Below are 16165 nucleotides of genomic sequence, written 5' to 3'. Positions count from 1 at the left end.
GGGGGGGGGGGCGCCGCGTGTCCCCTCCAGGCCCTCGTCCGCCCCATCTCCACGGCGGCCTCTCGGCCTGGCCCCGCGCCCTCCCCCCCCCTCCCCGAGGCCCGGTCGCTCGCACCTTCCTGCCGGCAGTAGGACATGGCTGAGGCCCGGCGGCTCCCGTGGCTCCGGCTCCAACTCTCTCCCCAAGCCCGTCGCTCCGGCCTCGCGGTGGCCACCAGGCGCCGTGATCTCTATTCGGGCTCCGCCCCCCTTCACAGGGCCTGCCCCGCGGCGCACCAGCCGGACCTCTCCCTCCGTCCCGCCGGCCCGCTAGGCGCCCAGCGGCCTACGCCTCCCGAGCTCCTCTAGCCCAAGGAAACTACATTTCCCAGAAGGACGTAGGCCCAGTCGGGCGGAAGAGCCAGGCGGAGGCACCCAACATAGAAGACCACGTTTCCCAGGAAACCTTGCGGCGCGCAGGCGCAGCAGATCCGTTCGGATGCTGTGGGTGGTAACTTTGTAGCTGCTAGCCCAGCCTTGTTTCGTAGAGTTCTTGCTTTCGCGGCTGGGGAGAAAGGGCCGAGTCCTCCCGGCTCCTGGGACTCCCGCCGCTTCTCTGGCAAATCGCAGATCTCCCTCCTTTGCCCCACTTTGGAGATCGAGGCTGCAGTTCGAGGCTGACCATGTCCAGGAATGTAAGTGTGTGGGGGCCGCCCCACCCAGCCGGACTCCCCGCGGCCCGGGGTCTCTGTGGCTGCCGCTCAGGGAGGGGGAGGCGGGATTGGGGTGGGGGGGATTGTGGGGGGGTCCTCCAGCTGCCGTATCTTGCTGCCTGCGTGCCAGCCTTGTGGGTCTACGTGCCCGCTCCTCTTTGCCCTTACCGCGGGTTCTCTTTGGGCAACTTGAGCTGGGCATGCCAAATTGGGCACCAATTTCAACTTTCGTGCTGGGACTGGGTGGGGCGGCCCCTCCCTCCCTTTTGTGCCACTCTCTTTTTTTATAGAGATGGGAGGGAGCAACTAATGGCTTCGGAGACTTTTAAATATGGAGGAGAATTTAGGAATTATTTGATGTTTTAAGTTAAAACAATTTTTCTTCTTGCAATGAACAAGCCTTATTTTTCTCCTGTAACAAATAGTTGGCTTCACTCTACCTGTCCCTCCCCTCCCCCCCCAAAAAAAAAAAGAATCTCCCCTTGTCACCTAAGATCATCAGTTGTCTGACCCGGAGACACGTTTCTTCAGAAATCGTGGTTGGCCGTTTTCTGAGAAACCATTTAACGGAATGGTTTTTCCGTTTATTTAACGGAAACACCTCCGATATTTAGAGGCAAGCTTTGTGACTACCCAATGATCAGTTCCGGTTTCCCCATCTGCTAAATGGGAATTACCTCAGGAAATAATGCCTTTCTTTGGGTTCCTTTAGCAGTTAGAAAACTGGACTTTGAGACAGGTAGACCTGGCTTCAAATTCTGTTTCTGATACTTAGGGGCACTTAGAAGCAGCTAAGTGATGCTGTGGATAAAGCCTCCCACACTTAGTAATGTGTGGCCCTGGGCAAGTCACTAAGGGAAGTCAAGACTATCTCACTGTAAGGCCAATGGGAAAAGTACTGGATTTGGAGTCAGAGGACTGGAGTTGAAATCCCAGGTGTCTTAAAACTACCTGCCATAAGTCTTTGAAAAGTCTCCTTAGGACTCAATTTTCTTATCTGTAAAATGAGGAGGTTGGAAGAGGCGACTAGGTGGTTTAGTGGATGGAGAGCCAGGCCTGGGTTCAAATCTGGCTTTAGATAGCTGTGATTCTGGGCAAGATACGTAACCCCAATTCCCCAGCCCTTATTGCTCTTCTGCCTTGGAACTGGTTACTTGGTATTGATTTTTAGACAGAGGGGAAAGATTTTTAAAAAAGGGAAAAGTTGGACTAATTGATGCTGGTGTCCCTTCCAGCTCTTAACTATGGTTTATGCATGTCCTGGATCCTGGGATAAGGATCCGGTGGGAATGCTTCCCCTCTAGGTGCTGTGGAGGAGATGGAAGTCCTGGGCTGCTTCTTTCTCTAGTCTTCTGCTCCCACCAAGGGAACTACTCCTTGCTCTAGATGGGTGATGGGAGACTTTCTCCGCATGTCCTCTGCTGTCTTAGCTTGTTTACATTGTCCCTATTTGATGGATGAAGCAATGGAGGCCCTGGAGACAAGGATGAGTGTCCATCAAGGCTGGGACCTCTCCTCGGAGCACTCATTAGCTCCCTGGTACCTTGTGAGCTGGTGAGATTCCTCCTGGCCTCTTTTGGGGTGAAGGCCCTGGCCATGATTGCCAGAGGGAGCCTTTTTGCCGCCAGCCCTTTATTGCTGACATTCCATGTCTAGGACAACTCTTGACCAATGAGGTGTGGAAAAGCCCTTCTCTTGGGGCCAGAAGGCCAGAGCTGAAATCCAGCCTGGACTCTTTCTGGCGAGTTGCTTCACCACTTTGATCCTCAGTGTGCTCCATTGTAAAATGGGGCTATATGGAGATGTATGTAGAATGTATAGAAACTGCTTACTCTTATTAGTGGGGAAAAACTGAACAGCTTAAAACTGTGTTCATATTTCAGCATGGATTTGGAAGTTACGGCAAGTTGACTGTTTGCATTTTGTATCTTTCCCCCCTTTCCAGTACTCCGATACGAGTAACAGAAAAGAACATGTCAGGATTACAGCTGACCAGCAGCCCGGCTTCTTGGAGCGCCTCAGCGAAACGTGGGGGGGCATGTTTGTTGGCTTGATGACGTTTCTACTCTCCTTCTACCTGATCTTCACTAATGAGGTGAGCTGCGCAGCCTCCGTGATGCCCTTTTCCTCTCAGATAACCTCTCCTGGCATTGAGGAGGCTAGCCTCTTCCCCGGAAACTCCCCTTCCTCGATGCACAAGACGGCTTTGTGCCCTGATTCTGGAATGTGGAGAATTGGGGAGCCAGCTGTGGAAATCAGCCTGGAGTGTATCGGTAGGAGGCTGAAGGACATCAAAGTAGAAAGTGGGTTAGAAGTAGTGCAGACCCCTCTTTCCCTTTCCACAGTGGTCTTTGAGGGAGCCCTCCTCTTCTCTCTCTGCTCTGGCTGTGCCTGTCTTTGAACCACGCCTTCATTGAGAACCCCTTTTTGGGGTCACGCCTGCCCCTGGGCTTGGTGCATCCCTCACTGTTGTGAGCCCTAAGGAAAGAAATAGCTGTTGTTCTGGCAAAGAGGAGGAAAAAAACTCCTGAGAGAGTGGAAAAGGCATCCCTTGGAGAGCCCAGCGCGGGGAGGGGATGAGAGCTGGTTGGGAGGCTGCCCTTATCCTGCCAGGGTTCTGGCTCCTCAGCCCAGCCCGGAGCTGCTAGGTTCACTGGCTGGTGCCGGTGATTCCTGCCCTGAGGGAGTTCAGAGTGGCTAAGAGTGGTGCCCAGCCTGCAGTGCTGGGTGACAAGGGGGCATTGGGGAATCCAGGAGAAGGCGGGATTGGAAATGGGAGGCTGGAGGATGGACATCCAGGCACAGGCCACCAGCCGGGCCAAGTCCCAGAGCAGGGAGGCTCGAATGTGCTCCTGGGGAAGAGGGCTCCCCTCTCTCCCTTAGTGCTGGTCAGACCTCATTGGGTTCTTCATGTCTTCCTTCTGCCTCTACTTAGGACAGCCCTTACTTTCCATTTTAGAATCAATGTCAAGTGGCAGTTTCAAGGCAGAAGAGCGGTCAGGACTGGGAAATGGGGGTGAAGTGACTTGGCACAGCTAGGAGAGTGTCTCAGGCAAGATTTGAACCCAGGACCTTCCATCTTCAGGCCTGGCTTTTTATCTGCTGAGCCACCTCGCTGCCCTCAAAATATGATCTTAATCAGTGGATGTTGACTTTATGGAGGATAAACGTTTCTCCAGTTGAAAGAGCATTAAGTGCATTCTGCCCTCATGGAGGTTAGAGACTTTTAGGGATTATAAAACAATTAAACGGATACACTTATTTCAGATTAAAATATTCTGTCCTTTGGAAAATAGCTTTAGATCTCAATTGGTGCGTTTATAATAAATGTAATAGGTGTGATCACCCTGTTCCCAGCGGCAGCCCTTGGGATGCCTCCCCTACTAACCAGGGCTCTCTCTCTCCTTGTCTGCTGTGATGTTAGGGTCGGGCGCTGAGGACGGCCACTTCCCTGGCTGAGGGGCTGTCTCTCGTGGTTCCCCTCAACACCATCCATAGTGTGGCCCCCGAGAATGACGGGAGACTCGTGCACTTGATAGGCTCTCTTCGGACATCCAAGGTAAGCCTTTGCCTTCTTTTCTAGTCCTTCTAGCACCTCGGCGCCTCTCTCTGTCGTTCTCTGCCAACCTCATGTATATGTTGTGTAGGATATAAGAGCTTATATTGTGATGATTCTGTTGTTGTTTATCATTATTTCACGTGTGTGTATTTATGTTTGTGCATGTGTCTCTCCTAAAATGCTTTCTAAACATTAAAGCACACTATAAATGTGAGCTCTTGTTCTTACTTTGTAAATTCCTTTAGGGTAGGGGTTGTGAGCTGAGGAAAAGAGCCCGAATTACCCTGTAGGCCAAATATGAATTGTCAGTTTTCTACCTAAGAAGTTTTATGGACCCCTTTTGTCTTTATATTGCAGCTAGTTCCTAGACCTCCCTCTGCCCCGTATTGAATGCTCCCTTGGGACAAAGATAAAAATAAGCAAAAATAGCCAGTGTCGAAACAGTGTCTGACAACAGATATTATATTCTGTCCTCACTGCCTTGAGAAAAGAGGTATTTTTCATGGTCTCTTCTTGGATGACCAGTTTTCATAGAAATAGAAAAAGGGCAGCTAGATGGCTCAGTGGATAGAGTACCAGGCCTGGGTTCTGGAGGATCTGGGTTGAAATCTGGCCTCAGATACTTTCCTAGCTGTTTGACCCTGGCAAGTCATTTAACCCTGTTTGTTTAGCCCTTGCCCTTCTGTCTTAGAGTAGCTCCTAAGGCAGAAAATGAGGCAGAAGAAAAGGAATAGATTAAAATACATTTAGCAGTAAAACCAGACAGAATAATAATAGCTTACATTTATATATCTGTTCACAGCTCCAAAGCACTTTATACATTATCAGATTTGATTCTTTTACATGCTAATTAATGAAATAGGTGGTACAAGGATGAAGAAACTGAGAGGAAAGGATTGACTCATTGCCATAGTTTATTAATGGCATAGCTGAGACTCAGACCCGGGTTATCTGATACTGCCAGTTAAATGATCATAGATTTCCAGCTTCCAGCCCTTTCCCTTTTCAGATGGGAGACGTGAGGCCCAGAGAGAGGAAGGAACTCCACTGAGATCGCACCCAGCCAGGGTCTGCGTTCCCTCTCGAGGAGGAGAGCAGGGAGTGAATTGAGTGCAGGTTGTTGGCCAGCTGCACATTCAGGGCCTTTTCTGCCATGAAGCACTTGCTTCTTTGCATTTGATTTTGTTTTATCTTAGTGGGTTGGAGGACATCCTCCATGTCATCGTTATGGATAGAATAATAATAAAACTTCATTTTGGGTTGTGCAAGGCTGCAAAAAGAAAAGCTGATTATTGGAGGCTTCCCCAGTCTGGGGAAGAGGATGAGAGTTTCCCTGATCTGTAAAAATGAACTGATCCTCTCTCAAGGACTAGACGTTGAAGTTTCTGGTCAAAAGACACGAGAGGATAATACATAACTTTGGAAGTGAACATTATTTTCTTCAAAACAGAATCCCCCCCCAACCCAGGTTGTTACACCCATTTTGGGGTGTCCTTTGGGGAGTAAATGGACTTTGCATTAATTGGTTTGTATTTTTGTCTAGTAGCTTCTTCAGCCAATGGCTCTTATTTGGCTCTTCTTGGGCCTTGGGGTGGCCTGACTTTCTTCTCATTTTCTTAAAGCTCTTGTCTGATCCCAACTACGGGGTCTTCATCCCTGCAGTGAAACTGAAGCGACAGGTGGAGATGTACCAGTGGGTGGAGTCGGAAGAGTCCAGGTGAGGGGGGGCCTCCTGCCGGGATGGGAGGTTGAGGGGAGGAGGTTGTTTCTGATCCTCATCTCATCTGGTTGGGCCCCAATAGATTTTCTTCAATGCCTCTGCTTCCCTCGGTGTGCTGGGGTTACCTGACCTCAGATCCTCTTCTGTGCAAATACCAAAAGGTTCCTCCTGTTCCCTGTCCCTCTGCATTCCACCACCGGCTCATTCGTGCCTTCATTGAGCAAAGGGGCTGTGGTAGAAGGCGCTGCAGCAGAGCGTAGCCGAGGACTGCTGGAGGTTTTCCTGTTGGCTTGGGTGGAAGTCTTAGCACTAGTCAGTGCGTGCTCTCCAGGGACCTCAGCTGGGCCCTCTCCCTGATGGGTGCTGAAGGCCGAATGCCCCGATTTTAATTCAAATAAGAAGCACTGCCTGGGCACAAGGAATTTTCATCATTCTTACTCCTCCTCACTTTAAAAAAATACACACATATATTGAGACTTTTAAGGCCAAGGAAACAGGATAGTTTGTGTTTAAAGATGAACTGTGAGGTTCCATTTTAAAATGAAAATTTTCCTTCTTTTGAACACATCACTTTTCACTAATCAACAAGGCACTTTACTACTTGCTGAGGATACAAAGTCACTGCTCAGCCCTTTGATTAGTAGCAAGCCAATAGCACCGGTACTTAGTTGGAAATTTAAATTGTTTTATGCTGGGGAGCAGCTGGAAAAGGGGGTCCTGGGTTCAAATTTGACCTCAGACACTGCCTAGCTGTGTGCCCCGAGCGAGTCACTTAATCCCAACTGCCCAGCCCTTCCCCGTCTTCTGCTTTGGAATCCAATCTTAGCGTTGCTTCTAAGACAGAGCAAGGTTAAAAAATGGTTTTCTCGGCATTTCATCCGGATGCCAGACTCGATGGTGGGGAGCCTGGCCATAGGAGCGTGTTCCGAAGCAGGGACGCTTGCTCACTTCCCCGGGATGGCACATGGCTCCAGGATGCCTTACCTGGGCCTTCCGCACCCCGCCGCGTCTGTGGAGACAAGTCTCCCTCTGGGCTGCCGGAGGGCTCCTTCCCAGCAGCGGCAGGCCGGGGCTGGGTCCTTGGGCCCCCCACCCGGGACGCCGGGGCTGCGTGAGGTGGGCCGGATGGGGCGCTGCGGCCTACTGACGTGTGTGCCGCCTGTGCTTCCTTTGCAGGGAGTACACAGAAGACGGGCAAGTGAAGACGGAGACGAGATACTCCTACAGTAAGTGGGCTGCAGGCCCGAGGCCCGGGGGCTCCCCTAAATGTCTGTCCGATACTCAGTTGAACATGCGGACCTCGAGCCTCTCCGCCCTGTCCCCGAGGGCCTCGTGGGGATGAGGGTGCCTGAAGGGGTCCTCAGAATCAGCTGTGCGTCGCCCCGAGGAGGGCCCTGGGTCCACGGAGGCACGGCCTGCCCCGTCCAGGCTGCTGGAGCAAGCGAGGGTCCAGCCAGGACAGGAGGCCGGGCCTCCCGGCTCCAGGCCCAACGCTTCCTTCCCCGCCACCCCAGGAGCCTCTCGGGCTAGCCGTCTAACGAGGGTCTAACCAGTGTTCCTGCTGATTTTCCTCGTAAACGGGGCCCTGAAGGCTCTCCGCGTGGCTCTTCCTCTCGCAGAGCCTCTCTTCTGGGGACGAGGGGAGAAGCAGGCTTGTCGCTGTCTCTTGGGCGAGGGCCTCCCCCTGGAGGGGCGGCGGGGAGAGTGCCCAGGCGGGCACCGCGGGAAGGCTCTCGGGCAGGGGCTTGGATGGCTGGGCTCCAGCCCGGAGTTTCATCGCCCCGACGTCCCCCGACTTGCTTATCCTCCGCCCGGCCCAGAGTCAGATGGGCTAAGGGCTACGAAGGGTCTGTATTTAGAAAGTCCTAACGCAGGCCTTGTGGCGTTGCTCTTGAACCTTTTCCCCCCTTTTATTAGATACCGAGTGGAAATCTGAAATTGTAAACAGCAGGAACTTTGACCGAGAGATCGGGCATAAAAATCCCAGGTGAGTGGGGCCGAGGGGTGCTGGCCTGGCAGGAAAGGCGCGGGATTTCTTTATTTTAACTTCAGACCTGCCTGACTCCGGGCAGACGAGCCATCTTATTTGCCTTTTTCCTTGAGAAAGAGAATAACTTGCTTAAACCTTGGAGGGAAAAACTTATGAAAATGATGTCAATAAAAATTAGGAAAGTATTTTGGGCTTGGAAGGTGCTAAATATTTCGCTAAAAGAGCTTTAAAATCCTTATATGGGACACCGTTGTTTTTTCTGATGCTCTTATGGGATGGTGGAAAGAGTATTTATATAAGAAGTCAAGTGACCTGGTTTTAAATCCTCCTCTCCCCATGATTTACTGGGTGACCCTGTGCAAATCACTGTCCTTTCAAGGACTTGTTCTTTTTTTTTTTTAATCCACAAAACAAGGAAATCGGTAAATTCCAGCAAGCATATAAAAAAGCTTTTACCCAGAAAGCACTTTCTCAAATTCCTTTTTTGAGACAAATGTGCTTCTGATATCCAAACAAGAGAAGGCTATTGACTAGTCTCATTTCATGACTACTGAGGCAAAGATTTTATTTTTTTTTACCAATTACATAGAAATAAAGTTTTTTAACCACTACTTTCCATCTTAGAATCAACACTAAGCATTGCTTTCAAGGCAGAAGAGTGGTAAAGGCTAGGCAATGAGGGTTAAATGAGTGGCCCAAGGTCCCACAGCTAGGAAGTATCCGAAGTCAGATTTGAACCCAGGACCTCTCATCTCGAGGCTTTGTGCTAAATCTGCTGAGCCGCCTAATTGCCTCTTAGAAACACTTTTTAACATTTTTTTCTCACACTTTGAGTTCAAGATCTCTCCCTCCCTGAGACAGTAAGCAGTTTAATACAGGTTACTTTTGTGCTATCATCTGCAAAGATTTAAAAGGAAAGGATTGGACGAGGTGGCCTCGGAGTTCCTTCTCAGTTCTAGGACATTCCAGTTTTCTCCTCCAGCCCTCCAAATAAGGTTGCCCGTCTCAGGCCCGCCTTGTGCTCGAGCCTCTTCCCAGCAGACTTCAGAAGCGCCCTGGAAGCGGGACCCCCGGAGGTGGTTTTGTGGGCTGGGTTCTAGGAGCGGCGTGGGGGAAGGTGAGGACGTGCAGGATTTCCTGCCTCGGCTCACCCTTCCCTCTCCCTTCCAGCGCAATGGCTGTGGAGTCCTTCACGGCCGTGGCTCCTTTCGTGCAGATCGGCCGCTTCTTCCTCTCTGCAGGTGAGCCTCCTCTTGGGGCTGCGCTGGCCCTTCTAAGGACATTGGGTGGGAGGGGCAGCTTAGAGCCTGGAGCCCTCGGGTGTGCCCCCCGGTGCCCGCCCTCACCTGGGTGTCACCAAGCACCAGTCAGGGGCTTCCTTGCTTTTTCCATACGCCAAGGTTTCTCAGAGGACACGCCTCAGGAGTTTGCTGGGAATGCGACAGCATTTTAGATGTGAAGTTCTGTTGCACATAAAAGAAAACTAATTTTGTTTCATATACATTTTACTTAATTGGCTTACATAATTTTGTGCATAAAGTATTTGCAAAAATAAATTAAACCGACTATTACATTTACATACTGACATCAAAACACAGCAGACCTCATGCTTGCCAAGAACTGAACCAAAGCAGCTGTTTTTATTGGAGGAAAACAGCCTATTTGAGGCTTCCTCCTCAGGCCCTGAGGATAAGGAGAAGCCCCTCCCTCCCCTCCATCTGTTTACATGTTGTCCGTCAGCCGTGCTAGGCTGCGGTGCTGGCAGGCACAGGCTGTCTCCCTGGTAGGAGCCGAGGCTGTCCGGAATCCTGCCTTGATCCCCCAGGACAGTCGGCCCTTGGCGCCCCCCGAATCCTTACCTACTAGTCACCGTAAAAAAGCAGTGATTGACAGACTCGGCCACCCGCAGGCCGTCCCTCGGGCCCGATGGGGACCTTTCAGGGAAGACCCCGGAGCGTCCGGATCTCGGACTCCCTTCCCGGCCCTCCCCCGGGAAAGGGCTTGACTCCGGGGGCGCCGACGCGCTGCTCTAAGTGCTGTTTTCTCTTTAAATTCTCTGACCCATCACCGCGCTTCCTTTTGTTCAGGCCTCATTGACAAAATCGACAACTTCAAGCCACTGAGCCTGGCCCACATGGAGGACCCCCACGTCGACATCATCCGGCGAGGAGACTATTTCTATCACAGCGAGAACCCCAAGTATCCCGAAGTAAGCCCAAAGGGCGGCGTCGGCCCGCAGGCTAAGAGGGATCCGGCCTTCCTCTTCTTGTTCTGCCTCTTGGGCCGTGACAGTTAAATGGCTGCTTTCAAAGTAGAAATCTTCTAAGGCTCTGAGACGTCTTTAAATTGGAGAGAGGGTTAGCGTGTCCCCCCGCCGGTGGGGTCCCCCCAGCCGCGCGTGGCCGAACCTCGCCTTCCCTGGCACCGTCCCAAAGTGAAGCACAAACGGCCGTCGTCCCGGAGCCCGGATTCCCTCCGTCCTCACCGGCTGTCTTTGTCTCTGAATTCCCAGGTTGGAGACGTGCGCGTGGCGTTTTCCTACGCTGGCCTGAGTGGTGACGACCCCAACCTAGGCCCGGCTCACGTGGTAATTTGGTTTTCTTGTCATTCGGTTCCAGAAAAGCAAATGCTCAGAACTTTCTAGGGCCTCTGCGTGGTGGGCAGAGCCCGAGGGGAACCTTCCTCTCCATCCCTCCCCTGGCATGGCTCCCCCCAGGGTGCTGAGCTCTGTGCCCCTCTCTGGGCTCGCCGAGTGGCCTCCGGCTCTGGCTCCAGGGCCAGCCCGCGAGGGAGGCTTCTCTGGCTTCCCTTCTCATGTTACATGGCAGATTTCACCACATTTAGGGGCGGAAGCCCCGAGTGTGATTTGTGCCTCTCTCTGCCACCTCCTCCCAGGCCGAGGAGCTTAGAGATGTCTCTGAAGCTCAGTTTTCTCAAAAGTGAAATGGGAATAAGTTTTCACCTCTTTTTCACTGGAATGTTGGGAGGATCCAGCAAGTTCATGGATGGGAAAATTTGTAAAAGTGCTGTAGGGGCAATTAGGTAGCACAGTGGATAGAGCACTAGGCTTGGAGAGGGGGGTCTTGGATTCAAATTTGACTTCAGACACTTCCTAGCTGTGTGATCCTGGGCAAGTTACTGAACCTCCCCACTGCCTAGTCCTTCCTGCTCTTCTGTCTTAGAATTAATACTTGGTATCAGTTCTAAGATAGAAGGTAAGAATTTAAAAAAGGGAAATAATCAAAGGCTGTGTAAACAGAGTCTGGCGTCACCAGGCCATTTCTGCCTGTGCACAGCTGGAGTGCTTTTGCATGTTTGAGCTTTGCTGAGCAGGGCATTCCGGGGTGCCGGAGTCTCGGCTCCCTCTACCTCCCTCTGTTCCCTCTTTTTCTAACCGGAAAGGCCAGCCGGACAGCTTGGTCTTAAAAGAGAAGTGGACAAGTCACATCCCTTCTCTGGGTTTGCATGCAGCGCCCTTGGCCTCCCTGTCCCCTGGCCAGTGGAGTCCGCTTCTGGCCGTGGTCTGAAAGGGAAAATCCTGAAAACGAAATGTCGCCTGCAGCCAGTGACAGAGGAGGGCCTAGGGCCCGGTTGGGTCTTGTCCTGTAGTCGGGGATCCCCCCCGTCACGCCGCTCTCTCAGCTCTCCTCTGACCTCTCTGAGTGGATTCTTCTCGCTCACAGCAACCCCTCTCCTGCCTATCCTGTCCTGTGAGCACGCCATCAGCTCCCCGAGCTCCCAGCCCTGAAACCAGCTTCCTGCTGGACGGGCCAGACTGGATGTCCTCCTGGGCCTCTCCAAGTGTCCACATAGAAGCCTCTGTTCGAGGGTGCCATCCTCCATCCTACTCCTCGAGCCTCCACATTCTCCCTTGGCCCCACGTGTGCCCTCGGGGTCTGATTCTCTATCTACTTGCCATCTCCCCTCCCCTTGTCCTTGAGCACGTCACCCGGACTTTGCAGCACTTTCCAGTTGGCTTCCTTGCCTCTCTAGTCCATCCTTGCGCCAGCTGCCGAAGTGACCGTGGTATCTCCCCTCCTCTCCAGAGTGGTGGCTCCCTGTCGGCATCGGCCACTCCTCCCCTTCGCACGCTCCCTGGCCTAATCCAACTGGCCTTTGTGCAGGTGTTCCTTCATCCTGACTGGGGTATCTGCTCCCAGAGGCCAGCTTCCCCTCTCCCACATGTACCAGTTATTTTATCCATTCTCATGGACTGTTTCCTGGAGGTCAGAGATCGCTGTGTTAGCCTGGCCTGTGCTAGAACAGGGCAGTGCTGGTTCCCTGTCGCAGGGCTGGGGAGGGTGAGGTGAAGAGAGGGGTTCCCCATATTCTCTCTCCTGCCTGCCTGCTTCTCCTCAGGTCACTGTGATTGCTCGCCAGCGTGGAGACCAGCTGGTCCCGTACACCACCAAGGCTGGAGACACCCTCCTTCTTCTGCACCATGGAGACTTCACTGCAGAGGTGAGTGCCTTTGGTCTGGGCACGAAAGGGGAGGCTAAGAAGCTGTGGAGTAGGTGCTGGGCTCCCTGGAAGGTCCTAGCTCTGACACTTGACTCAGATGGGTGTCTGGAGTAAAAGAAGCCGTGGAAGTCTGAGGAATCTGAGCTCAAATCCTGGGGGACATGGAGAAAGTTCCTCCACTCTGGGCCTTTGTTTCATCATCTGTAAAATATGGAGCCTGTACCCTTTCATCTCTTTACCTCCATCAGCCATCTCTGAAGGGCTGGGCCCATCCTTGCTGGCAGTGCAGGTGCCTCGTGAGAAAGTGAAATGATGGCTGTGGCCACTGCTTGAAAAGTGTAAAGGAGTCTCCTTGGCCCTGCAGCACATTAGCTGGTCTGCCCCTGCCAGGGCTATGGATTGTAATGAAAAGGCAGGCTTGGGAAAGAGAAGCCCTTTTCTTCTGGGTGGGAAGACCTTTTGGGTGTTAGTCCTATATGAGTCAGGAGAGTGTTCACTCTAGTCGCCCTGTTTGTTACTCCCATAGCTGGGTGGGCCTCCCCCTGTTGTGCCTGTAGTAGCATGAGTCATGCTTTCCATTGGCACAGACTGCCAGGAGCGATGGCTTTAAGGTTTTCAAGAGTGACTAAGAGTGGGAAGCCAAAGAGGCCTTTCCCTTTTGTCCTACCCCGTGCAAGTGCACTTTGTCCTACCGTTTTCTCACCCACTGATTCTCTCCAGAGAAATGGATTTTAATTGCCTTTTCCCTGCACATGGGCAGTAGCCAGAGCCCACCCTCCAGTGTGACAGGAACCAAGCTCTCCAGGCCCCTTCCTCAAGTAGCTCATTCATAGCCTGAACATTTGGAGGGTGGGTGATTCGGGGAAAGAAGGGAAGACTCACTGGTGAAGTAAGGCTTGGGGCAGTTGGTTGTGGCTGATGGGAGGCTGCCGTCCCGATGTCTCTCTTCTGGATGGCCCAGCTCCTCAGGGATTCCACACTCTGAAGAGAAAGTTTATTCAGAAAATTTCATTGGGAGGGATTGGGCCTGAGTGACAATGTTTGAGACTCAGATTGAGGTAAATGTGGCTGGTGTTTAAGGGAAGTTGTTTATGGTAGAGGTTCTTTTTTTTCTCAGCCTCCACTTGCTTTATGCTTCCTCACTCCTAGTGTTTGGGACACCTTTGGAACAAGGAGTTTGGGAACTCTGCTGATGAGGCAAGATGACTTTAGGATTGCTACAATAGTTCCCTCTAGGTTAGGGCCTACTGCTGAGAGCAGCCCCGAAGGATGGGCTGGAAACAGGCCTGGTTGTCTTTCCTAATGTGATTTAGGTTGAAGTTAATGCCTAGCCTTGGCTCTCTTGTTTTGTTTTGTTCTTCTTAGTCAGGTGGTCCAAACCTTTGACTCTTTATTGCTGCACTTGAAGTTTATTACTTCATATGGCAAGTAATGGCTACATGGGGCAATCATGGCAGCCTTCATTAGGTTTGGGCTTGCTTCACTCAAGTTTTACAGGCTGGTCTGTTCCAGTATTTTGGAATTTGGTGAGCAAGTTCATGCCTTTTTTCTCTGTGTGTTGTGGTCTAGTGGAAAAAGAATATTGATCTTAGAGAAGACCCGAGTTGAGTTTCAGTTCCAACATTTACTAGCTGTGATGTTGGGAAAGTCACTTAATAACTCTATGACTCGGTTTCCTAATCTGTAAAAGAGGATACTATTGGTGTTATTTCCTCATGGGGCTGTTGTGAGAAAAGCATTTTCTAAACAACAAAGTGCTATAGAACTCTGAGATTTTCTTATTAGTGAGAAAATGACCTCTCTCAGCCTTCCCTTTTCAGAAGATTAATTGATGTTTACCTTCCAGGAGGTGTTCCAGAGAGAACATCAGAGCAATACAATGAAAACCTGGGGCTTTCGTGGTGCTGGCTGGATGGCCATGTTTGTGGGCATCAACCTTATGACTCGGATCCTCTATACCTTGGGTAGGTTTGTTCCCTGTAAGGACAACAGATCTGCTTACAGGTTACGTAAAGCTGGAAGGAACCTTAGAGTTCTCTCATCCAAACTCCAACTTATAGAAAAAGAAATGGGTACAGTGTGTCAGGAGACTAGAGTAGGGGAGTGTAAAAGGTTTATGACCCAGTGCCAGGGGTTGGTCCTCTCTGTGGGTCTGAGGCCCTGGAACCTCAGAATCCAATCCAGTTTGAGAGATGACCGTCAGGTAAGGGAACAAATGAAGAGGGAGAGAGCACTCTGGGCAGGGGGCACAGCCAGGAGAATTGCTTGCGTTTGGGAGAGAACATCTTGTGCAAGAACAGTGAGGCGATCATGGTCACTGGATGGAAGAGTGTGTGGGGTGAATAAGTGTAAGAGGATGGGGAATGCAGCAAGGGGCCAAGTTGTGGAAGGCTTTAAACTTGACAGTGTTTTCTGTTTGATCCTGTAGGTGATAATGAGGTCCTGGGGTTTGCTGCATGGGGGTGGGGATGATGGGGAGCATGGGCACTGGTGCTTAGGCCGAGGTGGGTAAAGCTCTTGATTGGGGAGTGTCCAAGGGTAAGTGGAACTCTGGTGTAAGGGTGGATTGTCAACTGAGTTTGGTGGTTCCACAGCTGAATTTCCACTTGAGCCTTGAGTCCTCCCTGTGTTTATCCCCAACTCAGTCTGGCTCCATAGAAACTGTGAAAGATTTTCCAACACTTGGTTTACCCCAGCTCAAATCTGTGCTGTGCATTGCCCTACCCTATTCATGAACACAGCAGTAATCGAGTTGTATTTGCCTTTGTGTTCCACGGTGCCCACCATAGGCTTTCACCCTTGACAGGCCATAGGCACATGTGAATGAGTAAAGGAACAGCACATCCAAGGTTGGCTCAGATGTCCAGGTAGCTCTGTGACCAAAGAACTGTTCACACCCAGAGCACAGGCCTAGCAGGAAGCTGACTTAATGAACTCCACATTTGGATAACCAGATGCTTGTTTTTGTCTCCCGCAGTGGACTGGTTTCCACTTTTCCGAGACTTGGTCAACATCGGGCTGAAAGCCTTTGCCTTTTGTGTTGCCACATCCCTGACCCTGCTGACAATTTCTGCTGGCTGGCTTTTCTACCGTCCTCTCTGGGCACTGGCCATTGGCTTGCTGGCCATAGTTCCTGTCCTTATTGCTCGAACCCGAGTACCACCAAAAAAACAGGAGTGAAGAACATATGGGGTCCTGGACTGTTTTCACCTCAGAATTTAGGAGAATCTGGTCCTGGAGACCATTGGAAACCATTGCATCCCACCCAGCTGAAAGCTATCACCACATCCTCATGCCTGCAGGTCACCAGCTCCACCCGGCAGAACAATTGAACAGGACCTCTTGGAAACTTCATACGTTTCTCTTCCGCCCTGCACATTCCTGACTTAGGGACTTGACTGTCTGTCTCTGGTATTTGAGCAAACTAGGAAGAATCCTCCTTTTTTCTAATTGGCACCTTGGGTCGGTGGCAGAGCTGCCACCACTGGCTTTTTTGAGTTACCTTTGTTGGAAGAGTTTGTTCTTTGGGGAAGAAGGAGTCACTGCAGGGTTCGATCTGGATTCTACTTCTGAGCTTCCTGAGGGAGACCTTTTATTCAGCTGTAGGGCTAGAGGTGAAAATGCCATAAAATCCACAGTAAAAGGTGCCAAGTATTATTAAGAAGCCCTTGTTCAAAGATAAGCTGGGGGGTGGGGAGTGGAGGGGGGGGTTGGGAGGTGGAGGGGGGGGGGGGGAAGAGCAA

At 51.4% G+C, this 16165-nt stretch overlaps 2 protein-coding genes across 2 annotated transcripts in view; one reads left to right on the top strand and one right to left on the bottom strand.

Annotated features, from left to right (window-relative positions):
• Positions 1-310, bottom strand: part of CHCHD4 (coiled-coil-helix-coiled-coil-helix domain containing 4) — an 18390-nt gene extending 18080 nt beyond the window's left edge. Inside the window, exon 1 of the mRNA XM_044668380.1 lies at positions 116-310. Within this exon, the coding sequence (XP_044524315.1) occupies positions 116-137 (22 nt within the window). The 5' untranslated portion in view covers positions 138-310. The remainder of the gene's footprint in view (positions 1-115) is intronic.
• A 311-nt stretch (positions 311-621) lies between these two features.
• TMEM43 (transmembrane protein 43) lies at positions 622-16084 on the top strand. The gene is made up of 12 exons (XM_044656871.1): positions 622-674; positions 2638-2787; positions 4117-4251; positions 5874-5968; positions 7148-7197; positions 7889-7958; positions 9132-9202; positions 10049-10170; positions 10474-10548; positions 12321-12422; positions 14269-14386; positions 15400-16084. Exons 1-12 carry the CDS (start codon positions 663-665, stop codon positions 15600-15602), a joined length of 1203 nt encoding a protein of 400 aa, XP_044512806.1. The 5' UTR covers positions 622-662; the 3' UTR covers positions 15603-16084.
• The last annotated feature ends 81 nt before the right edge of the window (positions 16085-16165 follow it).

Source organism: Gracilinanus agilis, chromosome 1, assembly GCF_016433145.1.
Source record: "Gracilinanus agilis isolate LMUSP501 chromosome 1, AgileGrace, whole genome shotgun sequence".
NCBI lineage: Eukaryota > Metazoa > Chordata > Mammalia > Didelphimorphia > Didelphidae > Gracilinanus > Gracilinanus agilis.
This window is presented reverse-complemented; position numbering and strand designations above follow the sequence as displayed.